General features: G+C 42.6%; 1 protein-coding gene across 4 annotated transcripts in view; it reads right to left on the bottom strand.

Annotated features, from left to right (window-relative positions):
- Window positions 1-27548, bottom strand: part of STX1A (syntaxin 1A) — a 190834-nt gene that overhangs the window by 53957 nt on the left and 109329 nt on the right. For all 4 annotated transcript variants that reach the window (XR_008888975.1, XM_056558631.1, XM_056558632.1 and 1 more), the window contains 2 exons: window positions 17412-17489; window positions 15225-15324 (listed from right to left, as the gene is read on the bottom strand). Coding sequence is in view for 3 of the 4 variants with exons in the window: in XM_056558631.1 (XP_056414606.1) it covers window positions 15225-15324; window positions 17412-17489 (178 nt within the window). In the remaining variant the exon portion in view is untranslated. The remainder of the gene's footprint in view (window positions 1-15224; window positions 15325-17411; window positions 17490-27548) is intronic.

The raw sequence follows: 27548 nt of genomic DNA, 5'->3' as shown, positions 1-27548 counted from the left end.
CTGTGGATATAGTGTTTCTGGATTTTTCTAAAGCGTTTGATACTGTCCCTCATAGACGTCTGACAGGTAAGTTAAGGTCTTTGGGTTTGGAAATTTTAGTTAGTAACTGGATTGAACACTGGCTCATGGATCGTACCCAGAGAGTGGTGGTCAATGATTCGTACTCTGATTGGTCCCCGGTTATTAGTGGTGTACCCCAAGGTTCAGTACTGGGCCCGCTGTTGTTTAATTTATTTATCAATGATATAGAGGATGATATTAACAGCTCTGTTTCTATCTTTGCAGATGACACCAAGCTTTGTAGCACAGTACAGTCTATAGAGGATGTGCATAAGTTACAAGATGACTTGGATAGACTAAGTGTCTAGGCATCCACTTGGCAAATGAGGTTCAATGTGGATAAATGTAAAGTTATGCATCTGGGTACTAATAACCTGCATTCGTCGTATGTCTTAGGGGGGATTAAACTGGCAGAGTCACTGGTAGAGAAGGATCTGGGTGTACTTGTAGATCACAGACTTCAGAATAGCATGCAATGTCAGGCTGCTGCTTCCAAAGCCAGCAGGATATTGTCATGTATAAAAAGAGGCATGGACTCAAGGGACAGGGACATAATGCTCCGCCTTTATAAAGCATTGGTACGGCCTCACCTGGAATATGCGGTTCAGTTTTGGGCACCAGTCCATAAAAGGGACACTGTGGAGCTGGAAAGGGTGCAGAGACGCGCAACTAAACTAATATGGGGCAAGGAACATCTTAGCTATGAGGAGCGATTAAAGGAGTTACAATTGTTTAGTCTTGAGAAGAGACGTTTAAGGGGGGATATGATAAATGTATATAAGTATATTAATGGCCCATACAAAAAATATGGAGAAAAACTGTTCCAGGTTAACCCCCCCCCCCCCCCCCCAAAGGACGAGAGGGCACTCCCTCCTTCTGGAGAAGAAAAAGTTTAGTCTCAAGGGGCGACACGCCTTTTTTACCATGAGAACTGTGAACTTATGGAACAGTCTACCTCAGGAACTGGTCACAGCAGGAAAAATTAGCAGCTTTAAAACAGGATTAGATACATTCCTGGAACAAAACAACATTAATGCTTATGAAGAAATATAAAATCCCATCCCTTCCCCAATATCGCGCCACACCCCTACCCTTCAATTCCCTGGTTGAACTTCATGGACGTATGTCTTTTTTCAACCGTACTAACTATGTAACTATGTAACAATTGAAAAGATTAAAGATATTTTGTAAAATGTAAATTGAAGATTTTATATAGATTAAGATAAAGTTTCATTTAATGTGTCAATAGCATGAGGAGACCACATGGCCACGGTCGGGGTCCTCTGTCTCGTGTTCCTCATCACCATGTAGCTCCACAGCCTGCTCCTCCTGTCAGATGAAACTGACTATAAAAACCACCCATTTTGCAAAACCTTGCCTGTGCTCCACTGTCACCCTCCCCTCCCCCTCCTCCTCCAGTTCAGCCCCCACAGGGCTCATGTGGCCGTGACATGTAGGCGCCACATCTCCAGTGCCCTGACCAGCCATCGTTTCCAACACATGTTGTAGGAAATGAAGCAGTGGAATTACATAGTTCATCCCATAATCCTGGCGACTGACTAATAATGTGGCTTCCTCAAAGGGCCTGAGCAAACGGCAGGTGTCACGTATGAGCTGCCACTGGTTGACATTGAAGTTACACAGGGGTGTCCCCCTATCCGCTTGGATCATCAAGAAATCGGTGATGGCTTTTCTCTGTTTGTATAGTCGGTCCAAGATATGGAGGGTGGAATTTCAACGGGTGGAAATGTTGTAAATCAGACTATGTTGGGGGATGGCGTACTGACGCTGCAGCTCAAGAAGGGTGTGCTTTGCGGTGTGCGAGTAGCTGAAGTGCATGCAAAGTTTTCTTCCCACTTCAGGAATCATTTGTCAACCAGATTGAACACGTGTTCCATGCAGGGCGCCCGGCTCAGGCTTCTTTGACGCAGTGCAGACAAGATGTTCTTCCAGTTGTCGGTCACCATGGTTCCCATTTCCAGTTTTCATGGAGTAAGCCATGATTTGATTTCTTGATGAATTACTTTTAGCAGTTCCTCCCCTGTGTGAACCCGTTCTCCAAGGCAAACCATGTGAAGAACAGCGTGACACTGCCATGCCTTGCACACATGGTATGCTGGAGGGGCACTGTGACTTGTCCGTGCAGTGGAGGCTGAGGACAAGGTGGAGGATGAGGAGGCAGAGTCGAACACTGTTGCAGGACCAACGACCTGAGAGTGTGGAGCTGGAAGGGCGTGACCTGTCCAAGTTGCTGTTGTGGCTGTGCAGGAACCACATTCACCCAGTGGGCCATAAAGGACATGTATTGTCCCTGACCGTAGTTACAGCTCTACATGTTGGCGCTGCCGTGCACTTTGGTACACTTTGGTAGAGTGGGGAGGTGGGTGTTAATGCCAGTACCTGGTGACAAAGGTGGGTGAAAGAAGGAGAAATTGGCATCAGATGTGTGGCATTAGGCGGGTGGCAGGATCAGAATAGTAGCTGAGGCAGGTAGGCAGAAGAAAACGGTCTCTTTTGTCAAAGTGTTGGTGTGCACAAGTAAGTATTGAGGATATGCATTAGGATAAAATATTTGGACCCAACATTTTTTTTGAAATCTAACAAAAGGAAAGGTGTGCAAAAAACACCATGTGCCACCTACACCACCAAGTATTGATGCAATGCAAAGACCTCTAAAAGGTGAAAGGGAACAACGTATGGTCCATTGTAACAGGTGGGGTAAAAACTTCCCCTGAAAGGCCCTACTCTCGCACTATTATTTCCCTTCTTGGCAAGTGTTACTCGCCCTATAAAGGGCAGCCCCACACAGGAACCTCTCCCTATTTCCAACTAAAAACCCTGTGAAATGGCAGTGTTTTTAGGTTGAAATAGGGAGAGGTTCCTGTGTGGGGCCGCCCATTTTTAGGGGAGTAACAGTTGCCAAGAAGGGAATTAATAATGCGAGAGTAGGGCCTTACAGGGGAAGTTTTTACCCCCACTTGTTACAATGGACCATACGTAGTTCCTTTGCACCTTTTAGAGGTCTTTGCATCGCATAAATACTTGGTGGTGTAGGTGGTGCATGGTGTTTTTTACACACCTTTCCTTTTGTTAGATTTCAAAAAAATTTGGGGTCCATATATTTTATCCTAAGCAAAGTTAAGTTTTAGCAAATGCATATCTTCAATACTTACTTGTGGTCTAATGTGGAGGAATTTCTGTAACTGGGGACCAGCACTTTAATTATGTTTTGCAGTATCCATGGCAGCACAATTAGAGACCATATAGCAGCACATTGAGAGAGCCTGGAGGTGGAAGCATCAGCATGAGGAGACCATATGGCGGCACAATGACAGAGCCTGGAGGTGGAAGCATCAGCATGAGGAGACCACTTGGCAGCAAAATGATGAGTCTGAGGAACACACCGACTGTCGGCTGTCACTTGGGATGAAGTGAATGACCAAGTGGACCAATCAATCACGGCTGCTGGGTTTCTTGTCGAAACACGACTGCGAGCTGACACCGGGAGCTCAGACCTCTCGCTGCGACTCCTGCTGCCACACGCCCCTACTCTGCTGCGACCTCTGCCTGCGCCTGATGAATTTAGACCTCAGCCGTCCTGGCACTTCTTTGCTTGACATACTTATACACCAGCTGAGTGCGTACATGTTACACTTATGAGAGGAGGACAATGCGCTCCACTACGCTTAAAACTTTATAAGGCTACAGAAACAAGAGTGTAGCTTTGGCTGGCCTTTCACAGTAACTAGTCCAAAATTTGTTTTTCAGGAAAAAAAAAACGTACACCACCTATGTTCGCACAGTTTACACTTATGAGAGGACAATAAGCTCCGCTACCCAACCTGTATTAGGCACTGTAGTCAGGTGACTATAGCATTTTGTGCTCACCCTAACTAGCCCTTTAGCTTTACAGTTGTTGTACGCTCAACTGCAGAAGTACAGAATCGCTGTGTAGTAGAGCCCTGTACAGTTTTATTGGGCACTAATAGCAGGTGACAATGGCTTTTACTGTTCTGCCTGACTGGCCCCTTTAAGCTTTAGAGTTGCTGTACAACCAACTGCAGCAGTGGAGTCGCTGTGTATTACACCCAAAAGTGTATTTTCTCCCTCTCTCTGTCAGTACTTTTATGCAGTGATTTGGGCTTGTGGTGAGTCGCTGCTGTAAAGCTGTTTTTCTGTGCAACGCACACTCTGCTCTATCTTTCTCTGCAATGAAACACTCTCTCTGAAATAAAACGCTGAAGTTACTGGCCACAAGATGGCTGCCAATTATATAGGGCTGTAACATCACAGGGGGGGCTGGCTGATGATAGGCTGCATGCTGCATGTGATTCAGGGTCATACCGACTACTTCCCTTCCCGCCTTGCCTTCCCACCTTCCCAGAGTTCCTTGCCCATGTACTGACATGTGGATCCAACATTTTAGATGTCCTGGAGCCTGGACTGTACTAAATGGAGTTTGATGAAGCGATTTGTGCGATCGAAACAAGGCAATATTCGGACTCGTTGCAAAGCAAATTTTTCCTGAAATTTGGAACGAATTCGGATTAGTCAGATTCGATTTGCTCATCCCTAATTGTGTCCTTCCAGTTTTCATAACCCATGACTATTTTGCTGTACATGGTCTAATTCTGTATACAACAGTAACTACTTTTTATCCTTGAAATGTCAACTTTTTTTCTAACAGGAAAATCAGAAAATGTATTTATTGCTTCACTAGATGCATTTTGATTGTGTCACACTGTGCCAAGTAATTTACAAATCTGTTTAACCTTCTGGCACCAGTTGATAAAAAAAATAAAAAGTTTTCACCGGAGCACCTCTTTAACCTCTTAAGGACTCAGGGCATACCTGTACGCACTGAGTCCGCTCCCTTTCTATAACGCGGGGCCCGCATCATAGCAGGTCGGGCACGGCCTCTAACAATGTCCGGGACCCGTGGCTAATAGCTATTAACCCTTTAGACGCGGCATTCAAAGTTGATCGCCGCATCTAAAGTGAAAGTAAAGTACCCCCGGTTAGCTCAGTGGGCTGTTCGGGACCGTTGTGGTGAAATTGCGCCATCACGAACAGCTGCAGGACACAAGGAGTGCCCCTACCTTCCTCCTGGTGTCCAATCGCTGAATGACTGCTCAGTGCCTGAGATCCAGGCATGAGCAGTCAAGCAGCAAAAGCAGCAAAAAAAACACTGCATGTATCAAGAAAATTTACTACTAATTTATAGTATGTACGCGGACATTTATCATTGTCTTTAGACAGTTTTTTGTGTCTAGAAAAATCGCAAAAAAGGTGCAAGCAGGGTTTACTTGTGCCTTTTTTGTGCCCTTTGGTTTACACATTTCTGCTGATTTTGAGTTGCAATCCACTGATTTTGGCAATACACATGATATGGAAGGATTTTATGAACTGCGCCATTTTGTGAAAAGGCGCAAAAAAGGCAAAGCCACTGAAAAGTCTCTAAAACTAAACAAGTCCAGACTTAGCTTAGCTTTTTGGTGTATGTGAAGAGAGAAATTTCAGAAAATGTGACCTGCACAAAATTTATCAAATGCTCTGTGACTATTCAATAAATCTGGTGCTTCTACACATTACAAGCACACAAAAAAAAGGTGCAGAAAAATGCTTCACTTACACCTACAATGATAAATGCCGGCCAATATGTCACAAAAAAACAAAACAGCTAGTTTTCACTGGGGAAAAACAGTCAATACTAGTTTTCACAAAGGCATTTAGTCAAAGCTAATTTTCACTAGGGAAAAATAGTTTTAACGAAACGATAGTTTTAACTGTAAAATACACACACACACATATATATATATATATATATATATATATATATATATTTTTTTTTAAGTATTAGAATAAAACAAAACCTATATAAATTGGGTATCGATGTACGGTAATTGTACTGATCTACAGAATAAAGATAACATGTAATTTTAACTGTAAAGTGCACTGCGTAGAAACGGAAGCCCTTAAAATTTGCTAAATTGCGTATTGTTGTTCCCCCCAAAAGAAAAAAAAAGATTTTTGTTTTGGCTTCACTGTAGATTTTGTGGTAAAATAAATGGTGTCATTAGAAAGTACAATTGATCACACATAGGACAAAAAACATCAGACATAAGACAAGCCCTCATATGGACCTGTAGATGGAAAACTGCAAGACTTGTGGATATAAGGTGAGGAGGATAAAACAAAAATGCAAAAATGTAAAATGGCTGTGTGCTCTAAGGGTTAATAATTGACTGTTCACTTGCTGTCTAATATATCCCACACCTCATTTCATACTTTCATCTAGTGACTAGGGATCGACCGATATCGATTTTTTTAGGGCCGATACCGATAATCTGTCACCTTTCAAGCCGATAGCCGATAACTTATACCGATATTCCGGTATAAGTTATTGGCTATTTCAAACCCCCCGACGTGGCAGAAGCCATTGCAGACCAATGATTTAAAGCGGACGCTTTAAATCAATGAACTGCAGCGGCTTTTGCCGGGCCAGAGACTGCCGCCGCCGCCCACTTCTCTCCCCCTGCCTGTCCTGGGGTCCTGAGTCTAACCACCACAGTTGCCCCAACGCCTCCCCCCATCCTCTGCCGACATACCACTGCCGCCCCATCGCCTCTCCCCCATCCTCTGCCCACATACCGCCACCACCCCATCGCCTCCTCCTATCCCCGGTGTTATAATTACCTGTTCCTGGGGTACACAATACTTCTGGCTCCGTCAGCGTCCTGCGCTGTCACTGTGCGCACTGACGGTGACGTCGCGTTGGGGACGTCACTCGTCATTGCGCATCGCGCAGCAACAGTGCAGGAGCCAGAAGTATCGTGGATCTCGGGAACAGGTAATTATAACACCGGGGATGGGGGGAGGCGATGGGGCGGCGGCGGTATGTGGGCAGAGGATGGGGGGGAGGCGATGGGGTGGCAGCGGTATTTGGGCAGAGGATGGGGTGGGGAGGCGATGGGGCAGCGGCGGCAGCGGTATGTGGCCAGAGGATGAGGGGAGGCAATGGGGCAGTGACAGCGGTATGTGGGCAGAGGATGGGGGGAGGCAATGGGACAGCGGCGGTGAAGGTCGTCTCTGGCCGGGCATTATCGGCATATCGGCAAGGTAATTGCCGATACCGATAATGTCCAAAATCATGATTATCGGCCGATAATATCGGCCAAACCGATAATCGGTCGATCCCTACTATTGACTACTTTGACCATTGTGTACTTTTTGGAGGCTTTACGTCACATATGCATTACAGATTCTGCCGTTTTTACCATCGGTCCAATTACTCTCAATAATGCAATGTCTTTGCCAAAGTGCCAGGCTGGTTACCACAATTTAAAGTCACCCATGTGATATAGTAGAAAAATAGAGAAGTAGAAGAAAATAGAAGCAGATATCTTTGGTTTGTTATGATGTAAAACAAATCCCACACACTAGAAGGATATAAGTGCATACCTTTTCAGTTCATGAACAGCAGTAAGTAAACACTACTTTATTCCTCAAACATGGCAAGAAAAGCTATCAAACTAACAAACCTGATCTTTTTGTCTTCTAGTAAGACAAACAAATTATACACAGTTGCCCACACAAAACGTCAGCTCACAATTCTTGCTTAAATACTTTCCAGCGGAACTTAAATAGGTAACTTAACTAAACAAAAGCTCCACAAAGTTCTCCTTATGTCATTCCATGGTAGGTTATTTTCTTGTCAACTGCACAGAAGCTGGTCATTGTTGTTCCACTACTAATGGTGACCGCACTGACCTCCAAGGAGCTGGAGTCATTTCTATCCCAATGTGAATCACCGCCCTAAGGCTCCGCTTCATTGCAAGGTCTGTAGACAATCTTCTATGTTTCTATATTCCTCTCCAAAAGACCATCCCTTCCCCCTGTCCAGACCAGATTTCCTGTAACCAATTCATCGTATATAGGCCGGCATTTATCATTGTAGGTGTAAGGCTAGGTTTCCACTTGTTTTTTTCTGGTAGTTTTTGGAAAACTTCCACTGCAGTTTCTGAGCCAAAGCCAGAAAAGTATTCAAAAGGAATAGGACATATAAAGGAAGGACTTATACTTCTCCTCCCTTATGGATCCACTTCTGACTTTGGCTCAAAAACTGCAGTGGCAGATATCCAAAAACTGCCAGAGAAAAAAACCAAGTGGAAACTTAGCCTAAGTGAAGCATTTTTCTGCACCTTTTTTTGTGTGCTGATAATGTGTAGAAGCACCAAATTTATTAAATGGTCGCAGAGCATTTGATACATTTTGTGTAGGTCACATTTTCTAAAAATTTCCCTCTTCACATACACCAAAAAGCTAAGCTAAGTCTGGGCTGGTGTAGTTTTAGAGACTTCTCGGTGGCTTTGCGCCTTTTTTTGCGCCTTTTCACAAAAAGGCGCAGTTCATAAAGACAATGATAAATGTTGGCCATAATTAACCTTTCTAATATCTATCTATCTATATATATATATATATATATATATATATATATATATATCCTTTCTATAGAAATCGTGGCTTATAAATAGGACCACTATGGGTCCCCATACCATCCAGAACATAATCCTGTCTGGCTGCAGCATCATCTTCATCTAAGCTGAGGCACAGGCATGGACAAAGTCCAGTAAGTGAGGGCAGCACTAGCACTCCTCTGTGCTCACTCCTGTCCTATCAGACTGTAGAATGAAAACAGAGAGGAGGGGGTTATAGAGCAGCCTGCAGTGATTGGATGAAGAGACCCAGCACAGCAGACTCAGGGAGGAAGTGAATGCATGGTGAGTGATGGCAGACTTAGTGCTTGCCTCAGACACGCCTATTCCTGAGCAGTGGATGTCAGAATCAGTGAGCAGCAGAAAGGAGGGATTTGTGATTCAAATACAGAAGCTAGACATGCAAGAAATTAATGTGTAGAATATCTATGACAAAGTGAGTAACATGTATAAGCATTACTTTGTTCTGTGCTATGACAGGTACGCTTTATAAAGACCAACTGCTTAAAACACAATTTTTTTGAGAAATTGTGTGTGGTTGTCTCAAAGAGGTTTCATTGTATGGTAAATGTTAAAGGGGTACTCCACTGAAATTTTTTTTTTTTTTAAATCAACTGACACCAGAAAGTTAAACAGATTTGTAAATTACTGCAGGCCTTTCTGTCTGACCACAGTGCTCTCTGCTGATACCTCTGTCCATTTTAGGAACTGTCCAGAGCAGGAAAGGTTTGCTATGGAGATTTGATCCTCTTCTGGACAGTTCCTAAAATGGACAGAGGGGTGTTAGGAGTTGTTAGGGAATATAATCTGAGTTACTTTAGAAAATATGGTTTGATGACATGTACTCTCCAAAGGGGTCCTCTGGTGGAAAACTACTTTTTTTTTTTTAAATCAACTGGTGCCAGAAAGATAAACAGATTTGTAAATGACTTCTATTTAATAATCTTAATCCTTCCAGTACTTAGCTGTTGTATGCTCTAGAGGAATTTCTTTTCTTTTTGAATTTATTTTCTGTCTGACCACAGTGCTTTCTGCTGACACCTCCATGTCCATGTCAGGAACTGTCCAGAGCAGGATGGGTTTGCTATGGCAGTGTTTCTCAAGCGCGGTCCTCAAGTACCCCCAAAATGTAATGTTTTCTGGATTTCCCTAGTCTTTCACAGGTGATATAGTTATGGTCAGTGAACCAGGCATCACCACAGTTATTTCACCTGTGAAAGACTAAGGAAATCTAGGAAACATGACCTGTTGGGGGTACTTGAGGACCGCACTTGAGAAACACTGTGCTATGGGGATTTGTTCCTGCTCTGGACAGTTCCTGACATGGACAGAGGTGTCATCAGAGAGCACTGTGGTCAGAAAGAAAATAAATTAATTTAAAAAAAGCATACAGCATCTGAAGGATTAAGATTTTTTTTTTTACTGGAAGAATTAAGATTTTTAAATAGAAGTCATTAACAAATCTGTTTAACTTTCTGGCACCAGTGGATTTAAAAAATATATTGGTTTTCCACTGGAGTACCCCTTTATGTCTAAACCAAAAAGTGATTTATGCATAGAACCCTGATGCCTGACTGATATGTTTTGGACAATCAGTCCTTACTCATAGCCTCCATGGAGGCAGAGAGTCCAGAGAGACTGTGAGTTGACTATACATTTCTTAAAGGAAATCTGTCACCAGTGTCACCTGCACTAACCTGTCGGTACTGGTTACACTGGTGACACTGAAGACAACGGTACTTACCTTGTCTAGTTCCTTGCAGGGCATCTCCGGTAATCTTCTCCATTAGCTTCAGCTCTGGGCCCGCTTGGGGCACGGGCGGAGCTTAGTGACATCACCGCTGCTATTCTCTAGCAGCGGGACCCAGCAGAGAGCAGCAGCGGTGACATCACTAAGCTCCGCCCATGCCCCTAAGCCGCTGCTGCTCTCTGCTGGTTCCCGATGCTAGAGAACAGCAGCAGTGATGTCACTAAGCTCCGCCCATGACCCGAGCCTGGCCCAGAGCTGAAGTTAATGAAGAAGATTACCAGAGATCCCCTGCACGGAACGAGACAAGGTAAGTACCGTTGTCATCAGTGTCACCTACACTGCATCTGTACATACTGACAGGTTAGTGCAGGTGAGACTGGTGACAGATTTCCTTTAATATCCATGTTCTCTCCTATTGGTGCATGTCTTGCCTGCATTGGAATGTTATAAAAAAACACTCAGCGTTGGTATAGTCCAGCATTTACTTCACACTGGCTGTTGTTTGCAGCATTAAACATTTCCATACTTCATCTCTGTTACTAATAATATGGTGATATACAAAAGTGAGATTATGTTATATTGTGTTTACTTGAGGGAGCTCTGGCACTTTAATCTACATTTGCAGTATATTTTATGCATATGAAAGACTGAAGAAATAAAGAGAATGTGATAAGCCCATATTAATTGTCCCAGGGCTATTTTTCTTCATTCTGATGAGCAGAAATTGACAGAGCCGTACATACAGTAATAAACTCCGAACAGAAGATCTTTACCCGACTGATTAATAAATAGACCAGACAGGTCAACATTAAAGTTTATATAGAAGATATTATTGCAAGGTATTAAGTCAAAATAAATTCCAACCAACACTGCTTTGTCTCCAGCTGGAGGAACAGTCTGCTTTTATACAATATGGCACCATTATATATATGGTACAATGATGTCCAAGGACTCCATCATTTCTGGGAACTGCTAGGTTCACATCTAGTATTTGCTATGTATTTTTTAACCAAAACCAGGAATAGGGCCAAGATTAAGTTGGCGACCCCAAAAAATGTAGGCCATTCATATTACTGACGTCATGTTGGCTGTCTGTATATTTTTAAAAAGATGAAATAAAAGAATAATTTTTATTGAAAATTTAATGTGTGGACATCTTGGGGGTATTTATGAAGCATTTTACCCTTGTTTTCATGGGTAAAATTGTCTCATCTTTTGTAACTTTTCATATTTGCGCATTCCTGTGTTTGGCTGTGGTATGGATATTTTGAGTCAGGTTTTTGCAGTGGTCAGGAATTTTATGAAAATTCTATATTTTTAAAAAGGCCTAACCCATTTAAAATGGCGCATCTCACCACCATAAAAAGTGGCATAAAAAAATAACACGTTACAAAAATTAGTTGAAATAACTCATTAATATAAGCAGATCACCTTGTTATTTGAAATCTATCTCTCTCTCTCTCTCTCTATATATATATATATATATATACACCGTATTTTTCGCCGTATAAGATGCACTTTTTCTTCCCCAAAACTGGGGGGGAAAGTTGGTGCATCTTATACGGTGAATACACACCTATCGCGGCGGTCCCTGCGGCCATCAACGGCCGGGACCACCGGCTAATACAGGACATCACCGATCGCGGTGATGCCCTGCATTAACCCTTCAGACGCGGCAATCAAAGCTGACCGCCGCATCTGAAGCGAAAGTGACACTAACCCGGCTGAATCGGGAGGGACCTTATCTGCCTCCTCATTGTCTGCTCCGTGCCGGGATCCCCTGCATGGCCAGCGCTCTCTCCTTCATCGTCATCACGTCGTCGCGCACGCCGCCCCATCATCCAATAGGAGCAGCGTGCATAGTGGCGTGCGTAGCGGCATGATGGCGGCGAAGGAGAGCGAGGATACCGGGCAGCAGAGACGTTCCGGAGCGACGGGGACACCCCGGGGACGTGGCGACAGCGATGGAGGGCGACATCCAGGGCAGTGGTGACGAGCGGTGACAGGTCCGGAGCGGCGGGGACACGTGAGTATTTCCACCTATACCAGTGGTCTTCAACCTGCGGACCTCTAGATGTTGCAAAGCTACAACTCCTGGCATGCCCGGACAGCCAACAGCTGTCCGGGCATGCTGGGAGTTGTAGTTTTGCAACATCTGGTGGTCCGCTGGTAAAATAAAGGACATCCACAATGAAGCTACTAAATTTCCCTGCAGTAACACACAAGGAATCACCTTCTGATATAGCTTTCTGGATCTATCAACTGAAAGGTGGGTAAATTCACACGTCATTTCTGAAATTGCACCAAATTTATAGCCCGACTGGAGCCTTTTTGTAAATTTGGTGCATTTAAGAAGTTGAGTTAAAAAGCCACTCATGAAAAAAAGGAGTAAAAACGCCTTAGGCTAAGTTTTGTCTAGTTTTGTTTCTGGCAGTTTTTGGATATCTGCCACTGCAGTTTTTGAGCCAAAGCCAGAAGTGTATTCAAAAGGAATAGGACATATAAAGGAAGGACTTATACTTCTCCTCCCTTATGGATCCACTTCTGACTTTGGCTCAAAAACTGCAGTGGCAGATATCCAAAAACTGCCAGAAAAAACCAAGTGGAAGCTTAGCCTAAGACGTTAAATGTACTACTAGTAGTTATGAATTCAATAAGGATTAAATATTACTACTGTAGAGATCTAGAACAACAGCCTAATAGCACACACAATTGAAAAACACAGTCGTGACTGTTGAAATATTTGAAGGATATCTATGACTTTTAAAAATGTTTGACATATCATAGGTAATTTAAAGCAAAACTCACAATATTCATTGTGACCATCAAATTAAATTCATATTTGAAGGCTGAATTAACCTTACACATGCTGCACCTGACCCAGCGAGAGTAAGGAGTTAACCTTGTTTGGCCAGAAAGTAAGCAGTGGTGCATACTGCCTATGCAATGGAAACTACATACTGAGCAGGAGGCATACATTGGCCCTCATTTACTATTCTAAACCCGACCTCTTTTGTCGGGTTTTTTTGTCGCATCTTTGTCTGCGCCATGTCGCAGACATTGTGCGCCAGTCTGCGACACTATGCGACATTTTTTCCCCACGGACCCGATGTGGATTCTCCCAAACCCGAAAAAGGGGCGTTACCCGACATTTCTGAGCTTTCCCACGTATTTATTAAGGTTTCCAACCCGAATTTGTTGAATTGTTGTGGATTTTTTCCCGACAGCTCAGAGGAGTTGGAAACCAAAACCAACAAAACCCACGTGCGACAAACAGGATGCGACATAATAATAAATACCAGGGGGAAAAAGCAGTCGGGTAAGAAAGCAACATAGACTTACAACCCGATTTTCTTAGTAAATGAGGGCCAATGTGTCCCTTCTGCTCAATGTAAGGAGTTAAGTGGTGATGCTAAGAACAGTGAAAATGTAGAGTGCCTGACCTAGCAAGAGCAAGGGCTTAGAGCATCACCACTTACCTCTGGGCAGCATACCCACTGGGTAGCATTCTGTGCACTGGGTCCAGTGTGTGAACTGAGCTATAGGCTTACAAGGCATGCCTGCTGTTCAGCAAGTACCGGAGTCTGTGCTCCTTTACAGATTTGCCTGAAGTAAATTACAAAAAAAAAAATTAAATTTGTATGAATTTTTTGTAAAATTCTGAATGAATTTAATTTGTTCTGAATTGCCCCCACCAATTGCTTAAACAAAGGGGAAGTATCACTTGGCTGAGTGTTGGGGCTCTTCGTTTCTAGTGGCTCTTCTCGGCTTTCCTCAGAGAGATGAGAGTGTGTTGTATGCATTCACAGGAAGTCTATAAAACTTAATGTACCAAACGCTTAATTTTAAAAGGAAACAAGAGGCACTGCTCTCAGCTAAGCACTTCTGCTCAGGTGAGTCCTCAGTACCCAGGCCCCCCCACCGAGTACAGCTTATGACACGTCAACATTTTTTTACAAATGATAAGTATCCTAATAAGAGTTCCAGGCTTAAAATGGATACTCTGCCACTAACCATCTTATCCACTATTTAAAGATTTAAAGGAAAGGGAATAAGATGTCTGATCGCGGGGGTCCTGCCGTTATCTTGGCTGCGGCACCCAAGACATCCGGATAACTGCTGGATGACTGGCGATGGGGAGGCTTGTGACTTCACAGTCATACCCCACTCGTGACGTCAAGGCCATGCCCCTCAATGCAAGTCTATGGGAGGGGCGTCGTCCCATAGACTTGCATTGAGGGGGCGTGGCAGTGACGTCAGGAGCGGGGCGTGACCGTGACCTCATGAGCCTCCGGCACTGCACCCGACGCTCTAAGTGAATGCCGGGTGACGCTCTAAGTGAATGTCGGGTGACAGTGACGGGACCCCCCGCGATCAGACATCTTATCCCCTATCCTTTGGATAGGGGATAAGATATCTTGGTGCCGGAGTACCCCTTTAAGTAGCAGCAGTCTCCATTTAAAATTTTTATCTAGGGTCCCATAATGGAGAGATGTGCTTTATTTCTTGGAAGTGTACTCTAAGGATATTGTGACTTGTTTCAAGACGGTACTTGTACTGTGGTCATGCTGGACTTTTAGTAGGCAGCACAGTGTATGATCATAGTTTTGGGGGTATTCTGATATCATGTAAAGGAATACTTCGCTTAGGATGACTGCGAAACACTGTACAGTTTTTCTGGCCTATTTTGCCTAGGAACATGACATCCTTCCCAAAATATAGCACAAATGTATACAAGATTGGGTGGATCTTGACTGTGATGTCTACTAGTTATCCTTAGAAGAACATAGACCAAGATAACCACCTCACATTTTGTAACTGCTGGATCTGAGATACGAATTTGGATGCTGGAGATAAAAGTGAAATTTTCAATAGCGATCCTACATATACATACAAACGTATGGAATGATAGTACTTACTCTCATCTGGATTGGGAGAGGCAAGGATAGCGCTATGCTTTCTTTTTACTTCCTCCACATTCTCGGATATCTTGTCAATAAAACCTCTGATCTCCTCCACCTGAAAATATACAGGAGAAATATCCTTTGAAAATATACTAGCATCAAAGTAAATGAAGAAATTACAGAACTGGGAGGATAAAGGGGTACCGCCGCTGGGGACCCCCACGATCTCCCTGCTGCACCCGACATTCATTTAGAGGGTCAAGTGCAGCACCGGAGGCTCGTGATGTCATGGCCACGGCCCCTCAATGCAAGTCTATGGGAGGGGGCGTGGCGGCCATCACACCCCCTCCCATAACCTTGCATTGAGGGGGCATGGCCGTGAGGTCACGAGCCTCTGCCCCGCATCTCCAGTCATCCGACACGAAGCGAAGTTCGCTTCATGCACCGGATGTCTGGGGTGCCGCCGCAGGGGACCCCCTCGATCAGATATCTTATCCCCGCTCCTTTGGATAGGGGGATATGATTTCTAGGGGCGGAGCACCCATTTAAGCTTTTGCTTACAGTTCATCTACACAGTTTAACCCCTTCACGCAAAACCCCTATATATACGGCAGATGACGTGATGCCTTAGCGCATTGTGCCGTATATATACGGCGTTCATTAAATGCTCGCACCCGCGGCGCTGATCGGGTTAATTAGCTAAAGTTTCAGGGTGTCCGGCGGGAGACCACTCCCGCCAACACCCTGGGACCCCATTTGATTAACCCAATCAGCGATCGGGTGTGCAGGGGCGGCGGGTGTGTGGCGGGATCGATGGGTGCAGCGGGTGTCCGGAGGTCCGATGGGACCGGCAATGTCGGGGGTAAGTGCCCTGTCCCTTACAAGTTGCAAAACTACAACTCCCAGCATGTCCAGACAGTCTGGGCATGCTGAGGTTTGTAGTTTTGCAACATCTGGAGGACCACAGTTTGGAAACCACTGTGTAGTCTCCAAAAAAAAAAAATCTAATTTTTCATTTTCACGTTTTCACATTTCCAACATTAGTGAAAATTCGTCAAAACATCTGTGAGATGTTAAGGCTCACTGGACCCCTTGTTACGTGCCTTGAGGGGTGTAGTTTACAAAATAGTATGCCATGTTTTTATTTAATTTTTTCTGCTATTCTGGCACCATAGGGGCTTCCTAAATGTGACATGCCCCCCAAAAGCCATTTCAGCTAAATTTGCTTTCCACAATCCCATTGTTGCTCCTTCCCTTCTGAGCCCTTCACTGCATCCGCAGAGCACTTTACATCCACATATGAGGTATTCAAGAGAAATTGGGTTACACATTTTGGGAGGCTTTTTCTCCTTTTACCCCTTGTAAAAATGAAAAAAATGGGTCTACAAGAACATGTTAGAGTAAAATTTTAAGATTTTGAATTTTCTCCTTCATTTTGCTGCTATTCCTGTGAAACACCTAAAGGGCTAACAAACTTTCTGAATGTCATTTTGAATACTTTGAGGGTTGTAGTTAATATAATGGGGTCATTTATGGGGTATTTCTCTCAGAAAGGTCTCTCAAATCCACTTCAAACTGAACTGGTCACTGAAAAATTCTGATTTTGAAATTTTTGTGAAAAATTGGAAAATTGCTTCTAAACTTTGAAGCCCTCTGATGTCTTCAAAAAGTAAAATAATTTCAACTTTATGATGACAACATAAAGTAGACATATTGTAAATGTGAATCAATATATAATTTATTTGGCATGTCCATTTTACAAGCAGAGAGTTTCAAAGTTAAAACATAAATGCAAAATTTTCAAATTTTTCATCAAGAAATGATGCAACTATCGCCGAAAATTTACCACTAACATAAAGTAGAATACGTCAAGAAAAAACAATATTGGAATCAAATTATATAGTTATTAATGCTTAAAATGACAGAGGACAGATTTGCTAAGATGGGTCCTTAAGGTCAAAAATACGTTGTGTCCTTAAAATAAATAAATGGAATGAGTAATAGAAAGATGTTTTCATTTTTTTAAATAAATTAATAAATGTTTAATTGCCGAGAAATGAAAATAAGTGATTTTATTTTAATGAAAATTTCATCCCTGAGACTTTTTCTTTGGTATAATAGTTCAATAAGCTATGCCCCTATGAAGCCATTATTAAGCCCATATCATGCTTTCCTGACATACAGATTGGAGACACATCATACCTGTTCAAAGAATTCATCCATGAAGCGGTCGCGATCCAAACTGACAGCCACTTCATCATCTTCATCACTGTCTTTAGCCTAGAAGACAAGCAGTTTTCTATTTACATCTGTATAACTGAGTATTAAAATATGGCTGCATATGACTTTAAACAGAACTAAAGTTTGTAACCATGTAGACAACCATTTGCATCTGAAGCAAAAATAATTAAAACAGCAGGAAGATGATACATAGTAGTAGATACATTACATATTGGTGGTACAGTAAGGTTGTGTGGTTACTCATGATGCATTGCTCACAGTGCAGCGTGCCTAAGACTCACCGCAGACTACAGCCTCATTGTCTAGACTGGAAGTCACTGGGGGACAGTAGCGTTGCTAGGGAGGTGTGGGTGGTGCGGACCGCACCAGTTGACACCCTGACCAAGGTGTGTGCGATGGTGTCACTTGCTATTTCTGTGAGCTCAATTTGCAGTGCAGATCTAGCTCACAGGAACAATGTAAATCTAAAACAATAAAATAATTAGCCTTATGATTCCACCCGATCATGGTGGTCGTGCCTCCAATGCCTGTGGACTGTTGGACTTCTGGCGTCGTAATCCAGAGAGGAGGGGATCGGCTGTCACAGTGAGCTGCGTGGGCGGAGCTCGTGATGGACGGCAGAGCGGAGCTAACGTTGATGTGACGTCCATTACGCAGGCCGAATCCTGGAAGAGCAGCCTGGCACATTATTGAGGAATGCACCCCTGCTTGGTGAGCTATTTGCAGTGCGATGCAGAGCGGAGCCTGGGAGGGAAGGGGGTGTAAATGTTGTTGAAACATTAGGGGAGGCGGTGCACCATATCTTATGATGCACAGTAATTTGAGGGTTGGGGGTCATGATGCAGACCCAAGGCACCGTAATGGGGTTGAGAATGTAGACATGATGAGGGACAACAATGTGGGCGCTGGGGTGTGATGATGCAGACATATAGCACAGTAATGTGAGGGTTGGGGGGGGCACAGTTTTTATGGGCTACAGTATGTAACTGTATTATATTCATAGGGTACAGTGTGTGGAAGTATAATCCAAGGGCACAGCGTGTAGCGGTATTATATTAAGAGGGCGCAGTGTGTGGCAGTATTATAGTCAAAGAGCGCAGTGTGTGGTAGTATTATATTCAGAGAGTGCAGAATTATATTCAGAGGGTCCAGTGTATGGTAGTATTATAGTCAGAGGGTACAGTGTGTGGTAGTGGAATATTCAGAGAGCACAGTGTGGGGTAGTATTATATTCAGACAATACAGTGTGTGACAGTATTATATTAGTAACATAGTTCATAAGGTTAAAAAAAAGACCAGATTCCATCAAGTTCAACCTATAACCCTAATGAGTCCCTACTGAGTTGATCCAGAGGAAGGCAAAAAAAACCTCATACTCGAGGTAAAAATTCCTTCTGTCCCTATAGATCTAGAATCCATAACCTGTAAATAATTAACCTTTTACATTTTTTTAGAGGGTTAACCATGACCACCTCTTCAGGCAGAGAATTCCACAGTCTCAGTGGTCTTACAGTAAAGAACCCCGTCTGTGCTGGTGTAGAAACCTTCTTTCCTCTAAACGTAGAGGATGCCCCCTTGTTATAGATACAGTCCTGGGTATAAATAGATTATGGGAATGATCTATGTATGGTCCCATGATAAATTTATACATAGTTATTAGGTCTCCCCTAAGCATTCTTTTTTCTAAACTAAATAACCCTAATTCTGATAATCTTTCTGGGTACTGTAGTCCTCCCATTTCCCATATTACTCTGGTTACCCGTCTTTGAACCCTCTCCACCTCCACTATATCTTTCTTGTACACTGGTGCCCAGTACTGTACACAGTATTCTATGTGTGGTCTGACTAGTGATTTGTACAGCGGTAGAATTATTTCCTTGTCGTGGGCATCTATGCCCCTTTTGATGCACCCTATGATTTTATTTGTCTTGGCAGCAGCTGCCCGACACTGGTCACTACAGCTAAATGTACTGTTAACTAAGACTCCTAAGTCCTTTTCCACGTCAGTCGTCCCAAGTGTGCTCCCATTTAATACATAATCCCAGCCCGGATGTTTCCTCCCCATGTGCATTACCTTACATTTATTAGTGTTGAACCTCATCTGCCACTTCCCAGCTAAAACCTCCAACCTATCCAGATCCATTTGTAACAGTGCCCTGTCCTCTATAGTTTTTACCGCTTTACAGAGTTTAGTATCATCTGCAAAGATTGCTACTTTACTATTCAACCCCTCTACAAGGTCATTAATGAATATATTAAATAGGACAGGACCCAAGACAGACCCCTGTGGTACCCCAATAGTAACAGTCACCCAATCAGAATAAGTAACATTAATAACCACCCTCTGTTTCCTATCACTGAGCCAGTTACTTACCCACTTACACACATTATCCCCCAGCTCAATCCTTCTCATTTTATGCACAAACCTTTTATGTGGCACCGTATCAAATGCTTTGAAAAAATCCATATATACGACATCCAGCGATTGCCCCTGGTCCAGTCTGGAGCTCACCCCCTCATAAAAGCTGATCAGGTTAGTTTCACACGACCGATTTCTCATAAACCCATGCTGATATGGAGTCATACATTTATTTTTATCAAGATAAAAATACAAATTAGCATCCCTTAGAAAATCCTCAAACTATTTACATACAACAGAAGTTAAACTAACAGGTCTATAATTCCTGGGGTCACCTTTTGATCCCTTTTTAAATATTGGCACCACATTTGCCATGCACCAGTCCTGGGGAACAGTCCCTGTTACTATAGAGTACCTAAATATTAAAAATAGGGGTCTGTCTATAGAACACGGGGGTAAATGCCATCTGGGCCTGGTGATTTGTCTATTTTGATTTTTTTTGTAGGCGGCACTGTACTTCTTCCTGGGTTAGACAGGTGACATGTAAAGGGGAGTTTGCCTTATCTCGCTGTATTTCACCTGGCATTTCATTTTCCTCAGTGAATACAGTGGAGAAGAATGTGTTTAATATATTTGCTTTTTTCCTGATCCCCGTTTATAATTTCTTCCTCATCATTTTTTAAGGGGCCAACACTTTCATTTTTAATCTTTTTGCTTTTTATAAAGTTAAAGAACATTTTGGTGTTAGTTTTACTCTCTTTGCAAATGAGTCTTTCTGTCTCTATTTTTGCGGCTTTTATCTGTTTTTTTACATATGTAACATTTTTCTCTATAGCTTTTTAATGCTTCTTCACTGCCGTCCTGTTTTAATAGTTTAAATGCTTTATTTTTGTCATTTATTGCCCCCTTAAAATTTTGATTGATTCATATTGGTTTTCTTTTATTTCTGACCCCTTTATTCCCATAAGGTATATACATCTTACAGTGAGAATTTAAGATATTTTTAAAAGTCTCCCATTTAGTGTCAATATTCATATTTTTGAGGACATTATCCCAAATTATGCTGTTAAGGGCTTCTCTGGGTTGGTCAAACTTTGCCTTCCTAAAGTTCATTATTTTTGTGGCCCCTCTGGAGATTCCCTTATTGAAGAACAAGTTATAATGTATAATATTATGATCACTATTTCCTAGGTGTCCTACTACTTGCACATTAGTTACTCTGTCAGGTCTGTTGGTTAATATTAAGTCTAGTAGGGTGCCACCTCTGGTCGGGGCCTGCACCATTTGGGACAGATAATTGTTATAGTTATAGTCAGAAACCTGTTTCCTTTATGAGATTCACAGGTCTCAGTCTCCCAGTTTATATCAGGATAGTTAAAGTCCCCCATTATTATCACCTCATTCTGATTTGCTGCTTGTTTATTTGCCTCAGTAATTGATCTTCTGCCTCTTCCATTATGTTTGGTGGCTTATAGCAAACCTCTATCAGAATTTTATTATTTTTATCTCCATATATTTCTACCCATAATGACTCCACATTATCGTTTCCCTCCCGTATATCCTCCCACAGTGCGGCATTCAGACTGGACTTTACATAAAGACAAACTCCTCTCCCTTTCTGTTTTGAATAGACTATAACCCTGTATGTTGACCGCCCAGTCACAGAGGATGCAGAGTGTGGCAGTATTATATTAAGGGGACACAGTGTGTGACAGTATTATTTTTAGAGGATGCAGTGTGTGGCAGTACTACATGGTGGGCCATTAATATGGATACACATCAATAAAATGGGAATGGTTGGTGATATTAACTTCCTGTTTGTGGCACATTAGTATATGTGAGGGGAGAAACTTTCAAGATGGCTGGTGACCATGGCGGCCATTTTGAATCCAACTTTAGTTTTTTCAATAGGAAGAGGGTCATGTGACACATTATTGTGAATTTAACAAGAAAAACAATGATGTGCTTGGTTTTAACGTAACTTTATTCTTTCATGAGTTATTTACAAGTTTCTGACCATTTATAAAATGTGTTCAATATGCTGCCCATTGTGTTGGATTGTCAATGCAACCCTCTTCTCCCACTCTTCACACACTGATAGCAACACCGCAGGAGAAATGCTAGCACAGACTTCCAGTATATGTAGTTTCAGGTATGCACATCGTATCTTCACAGCATAGACAATTGCCTTCAGATGACCCCAAAGATAAAAGTCTAAGGGGGTCAGATGGGGAGACCTTAGGGGGCCATTCAACTGGCCCACGGCGACTAATCTATTTTTCCGTATATGGGGCTTATTTTTTGCACAGTGATCTGTAGTTTTTATCAGTACCATAATTGTTTTGATGGGACTTTTAGGGCATACAAAGTGACCAAAAATTTTGGACTTTGGACTGGAATTTTTTTACCTGTACGCCATTAAACGTGCGGTTTAATTAATATTATATTTTTATAGTTCGGGCATTTACGCACGCGGCGATACCATATATGTTTTTTTTTTTGTTTACATATTTTTTTTTTCAATGGGAAAAAGGGGTGATTCAAACTTTTATTCAAGAATGGGTTAAATCACATTTATTCACTTTTTTTACCCTTTTTGTTTTGCCCTATAGGGAAGTATTACATGCAATTCTTTGATTGCATACACTGTTCAATGCTATGCCATAACATAGCATTGATCAGTGTTATATGCACTTGATTGCTAAAGTCTTGATATCAGGCTTGGAGCAATCAAACACCGATTGGACAGCATGGAGCAAGGTAAGGGACCTCCCACTGTCCTCTCAGCTGTTCCAGATGCCACAATTTCACTGCGGTGGTCCCAAACAGGTCCACTGAACTAACCGGCAGTGATTTCTCCCAGTTTAGATGCCACGATCAACTTTGATCACGGCGTCTAAAGGGTTAACACTGGACATCAGCCCAATCGGCGATGTCCGGAATTAGCCGGGAGTCCTAGTTGCTGATAGCAACTAAGGCCAAGCACATATGAAGCGCGTTCAGATCCTGAGCGTGCTTCACATAACGGGAGCCGGCCACGCACGTAAATATTTGTTCGTGGTCGTTAAGGGGTTAAAAAATAATTTTATTGTACAAAAAGTCACTTTGCATAATCAATGCAATATACATAAAAATTAGAGGTATACCACTTATGCTTCAATACATTCTCTTTTGAACAAGAAAAAAAGAAATTAGAGATATTCCACCCAGTGGGGAAATGAAACAACAGGGTGACACTTCATATCCTAGAACATGCCTAAAACAGTAGAGTATATTACAGTCATGGCCGTAAATGTTGGCACCCCTCAAATTTTTTTAGAAAATGAAGCATTTCTCATAGAAAAGGATTGCAGTAACACATGATTTGCTATACACATGTTTATTCCCTTTGTGTGTATTGGAACTAAACCAAAAAAGGGAGGAAAAAAAGCTAATTGGGCAAAATGTCACACCAAACTCCAAAAATGGTCTGGACAAAATTATTTGCACCCTTTCAAAATTGTGGAAAAATAAGATTGTTTCAAGAATGTGATGCTCCTTTAAACTCACCTGGGGGTAAGTAACAGGTGTGGGCAATATAAAAATCACACTTGAATGCAGATAAAAAGGAGAGAAGTTCACTTAGTCTTTGCATTGTATGTCTGTGTGTGCCACACTAAGCATGGACAACAGAGAGAGGAGAAGAAAACTGTCTGAGGACTTGAGAACCAAAATGGAACCAAAATGGATGTGGAAAAATATCAACAATCTAAAGGTTACAAATCCATCTCCAGAGATCTAAATTTGCCTTTGTCCACAGTGCGCAACATTATCAAGAAGTTTGCAACCCATGGCACTGTAGCTAATCTCCCTGGGTGTGGACAGAAGAGAAAAATTGATGAAAGGTGTCAACGCAGGATAGTCCAGATGGTGGATAAGCAACGCCAAACAAGTTCCAAAGATATTCAAGCTGTCCTGCAGGCTCAGGGAGCATCAGTGTCAGCGCGAACTATCCGTCAACATTTAAATGAAATTAAACCTCACTGCTGACAAAGAGACATAAAAAAGCAAGACTACCTTTTGCCAAAATGAACTTGAGTAAGCCAAAATCCTTCTGGGAAAACGTCTTGTGGACATTTGATACCAAGATAGAGCTTTTTGGTAAGGGACATCATTCCACTGTTCACCCAAAATGGAATGAGGCCTACAAAGAAAAGAACACAGTACTTACAGTGAAATATGGTTGAGGTTCAATGATGTTTTGGAGTTGCTTTGCTGTCTCTGGCACTGGGTGCCTTGAATGTGTGCAAGGCATCATGAAATTTGAGGATTACCAACGGATTTTGGGTGACACAGTCCAGTGTCAGAAAGCTGGGTTTGTGTCCGAGATCTTGGGTCTTACAGCAGAACAACCTCAAACATACATCAAAAAGCACCCAGAAATGGATGTCAATAAAGCTCTGGAGAGTTCTGAAGTGGCCAGCAATTAGTCCAGATCTAAATCCCATTGAACACCTGTGGAGAGGTCTTAAAATTGCTGTTGGGAAAAGGCGCCCTTCCAATAAAAGAGACCTGGAGCAGTTTGCAAAGGAAGAGTGGTCCAACATTCCGGCTGAGAGGTGTAAGAAGCTTATTGATTGTTATAGGAAGCCACTTATTTCAGTTATTTTTTCCAAAGGGTGTGCAACCAAATATTAAGTTAAGGGTGGCAATAATTTTGTCCAGCCCATTTTTGGAGTTTGGTGTGACATTATGTCCAATTAGCTTTTTTTCCTCCCTTTTTTTAGTTTAGTTCCAATACACACAAAGGGAATAAACACGTGTATAGACAAACATGTGTTACTGCAATCCTTTTCTGTGAGAAATACTTCCTTTTCTTGAAAAATTTCAGGGGTGCCAACATACGCCCATGACTGTATATGTATAATGCAAGATCCATGCATCAGAGTAAAATGTTATTCCTGCATCACACATATGCAGAAAGTCACAGAATGGTAACAGCAATACAAATACCACATGGCTGCAGGACACAGGAGTAGCACCACCCCAGCGAAGCGTCTTAGACAAAACACTTGAAGAGGATGGGTGTCAGCACCGTCGGGGGTGACACCATTTTCTTCCGCACCGGGTGACACCAACCCTAGCAACGCCACTGCTGGGGGAGACTTACCAAACCTTGTGGAGAGGAACGGTGGAGCTGTGTCCTATAGTAAGGAAGCAATCTGATTGGTTGCTATAGGACACAGCTCCACCGTTCCTTTTCACCAGAGCATGCCGCAAAGTGGGATGGACTCGCTGTTGTAGGTGGCACCCAGGTCACTACCCCTGGCATGGCTCGACCACACAGGCGGCTGAGGAGATGTGAGGCACAGGAGGGATAAGACAGCTCATAGTCAGGATAGCAGAAGGTCAGGGCAGGTAGCACAGTAGCGTATTCAGGAACATAGCAAATGGTCAGTAGGCAGGTGGCAAAGAGCAAGGTCAGGTCATGGAGCAAAGGATCAGGCTCAAGGCAACAATGATCCGGCAGGGAAGTGAGGAGGATGGAGGAATTTATACCATGCCGTGTGGAGTTCTTTGCTAAGAAATACTTTCAGGCAAGAATAAGCTACTAGTCACCACGCATGTTGTTTCTACCTAAACCTTGTGGAAGTAAAAAAAAGCAACAATGACACTCATGTCTTTATATTTCATCCTGATATCCCGTCCTCATGTCCAATTCTCATAGCTCATCCTCATATCCCACCCTCATATCCCAACCTCATATCCCACCCTCATATCCCAACCTCATAGCCCAACCTCATAGCCCAACCCCCGCACTAACTGTTCTCTATACCTTCCTCTCAGACAATTAGAAGGATGTTTAAAAGTGGGCAATCTCGGCAGCCTGGGAGTAACATGATCAGGAGATGTATCGGAAGTCCTATTAACTTGCATGGGACTGTAGACAAAAACCCCTACCCTTACAGGTAGGGGGTGGGTTAGGGTTTATTCTACTATATTTTTAGTTAACATATAGGAAACAAGTGTACCAAATTTCATCTAAATATCTCCAGTCATTTAAAAGTTATGTTAGAACATACATACATACATTGAGTGTTTTATATATATGTACTAGCTGAGTACCCTGCATGGCCCGGTTTTTCCTTCCTAATCCTTGTTGGGAAGGAAAATCAACAAAGGAGGAAGCTTTTGACTTCATATCCCATCCTCAGTTATTGTTGTCATATCCCAACCCCATATCCCGTCCTCATATATCAAACTCATATCCCGTCATCATATTTCAACCTCATATCCTGACCACCTATCCCGTCCTCATATCTTGATCTCATATCCTGTACTCATATCCCATCCTCATATCCCGACCTCATATCTCGACCTCCTATACCGTCCTCCTATCTAGTCCTCATATGCCATCCTCATATCTCGACATCCTATCCTGACCTCCTATCCCGACCTCATATCCCATCCTCACATTCTGTCCTCATATCTCAACCTCATATCCCATCCTCTTATCCTGTCCTCATATCCTGACCTCATATCTCGACCTCATTTCCCGTCCTCCTATCTCAACCTCATATCCCGTCCTCATATCCCATCCTCACATCCAGTCTTCATATCCCGTCCTCACATGCCGTCCTCATATCCCGACATCATATCCCGACCTCATATCCCATCCTTATGTCCCATCCTCATATCCTGTCCTCAGGTGGGACTGATTTGTGATGAAGATATTGTAAGCTGAAAATAGAAGGGGATATGACTTTGTGGGACTGGGCGTGATTTGCAAGCCAGACCGATGCACAAAAAGAGTAGAGAATAAAAGGGGTGGGGCTTAAAATGTGGACATGTCTTTGTGAGATGGGGTGTGTCATGCAAGCCGGATTGTCACATTCACCAGGAGATGCAGAGCGGAGCTTGTGGAGCAAGGTACTGGAAGTCCCATATACTTGCATGGGACTTGAAACAAAAACCCATCTTTTATATAAGCTTGTATGTAAGGGTTAATGTAACTATCATATATTTTTATTTGACATATAAGTAATATGTGTACTAGGTATTATTGAAATATCTCCAGCGGTATGGAAGTTATGTCAGAACATACATTTCCTGTTGATTTGCATGGGACTTTAAACAAAAACCCCGACCCTCACAAATGGGGGTAGTTAAGGGTTAGATTAACTATCCTATATTTTAAGTGGACATATAAGTAACATGGGACCAAGTATTATCGAAATATCTCCAGCTGTACGGAAGTTATGCAGTAACATATATTTCCCATAGACTTGTATGGGACCTTAAACAAAAACCCCAACCCTGGCAAATAGGGGTGAGTAAGGGTTAAATGACCTATGCTAAGTAACATGTGTGCCAAGTTTCATGTTAATATCTTTAGCCGTTTGGACGTGATGCTGGAACATAAACACAGAACCATCCAGAACGGCAGACGGAGGTCCCCTGCCACTGCTTTCCACAGGTCTTCTGCTGTGGTCTACGATCGAGCAGACCAGAGTAGAAGATGACCGATAACACTGGTCAGTGCTATGTCCTACGCATAGCAATGAACAGTATTAGCAATCGAATGATTGCTATAAATAGTCCCCTATGGCGGGAAAATAAAAGTAAAAAAGTAAAAAAAATTAAAGTAAAAAAATTTAGAAAAATCCCCTCCCCAATAAAAATGTAAAATGTCTGTTTTCCCCATGTTACCCCCAAAAAGTGTAAAAAAAATTATTTTATAAACATATTTAAACTATTAA

This window comes from Hyla sarda, chromosome 2, assembly GCF_029499605.1.
Source record: "Hyla sarda isolate aHylSar1 chromosome 2, aHylSar1.hap1, whole genome shotgun sequence".
NCBI lineage: Eukaryota > Metazoa > Chordata > Amphibia > Anura > Hylidae > Hyla > Hyla sarda.
This window is presented reverse-complemented; position numbering and strand designations above follow the sequence as displayed.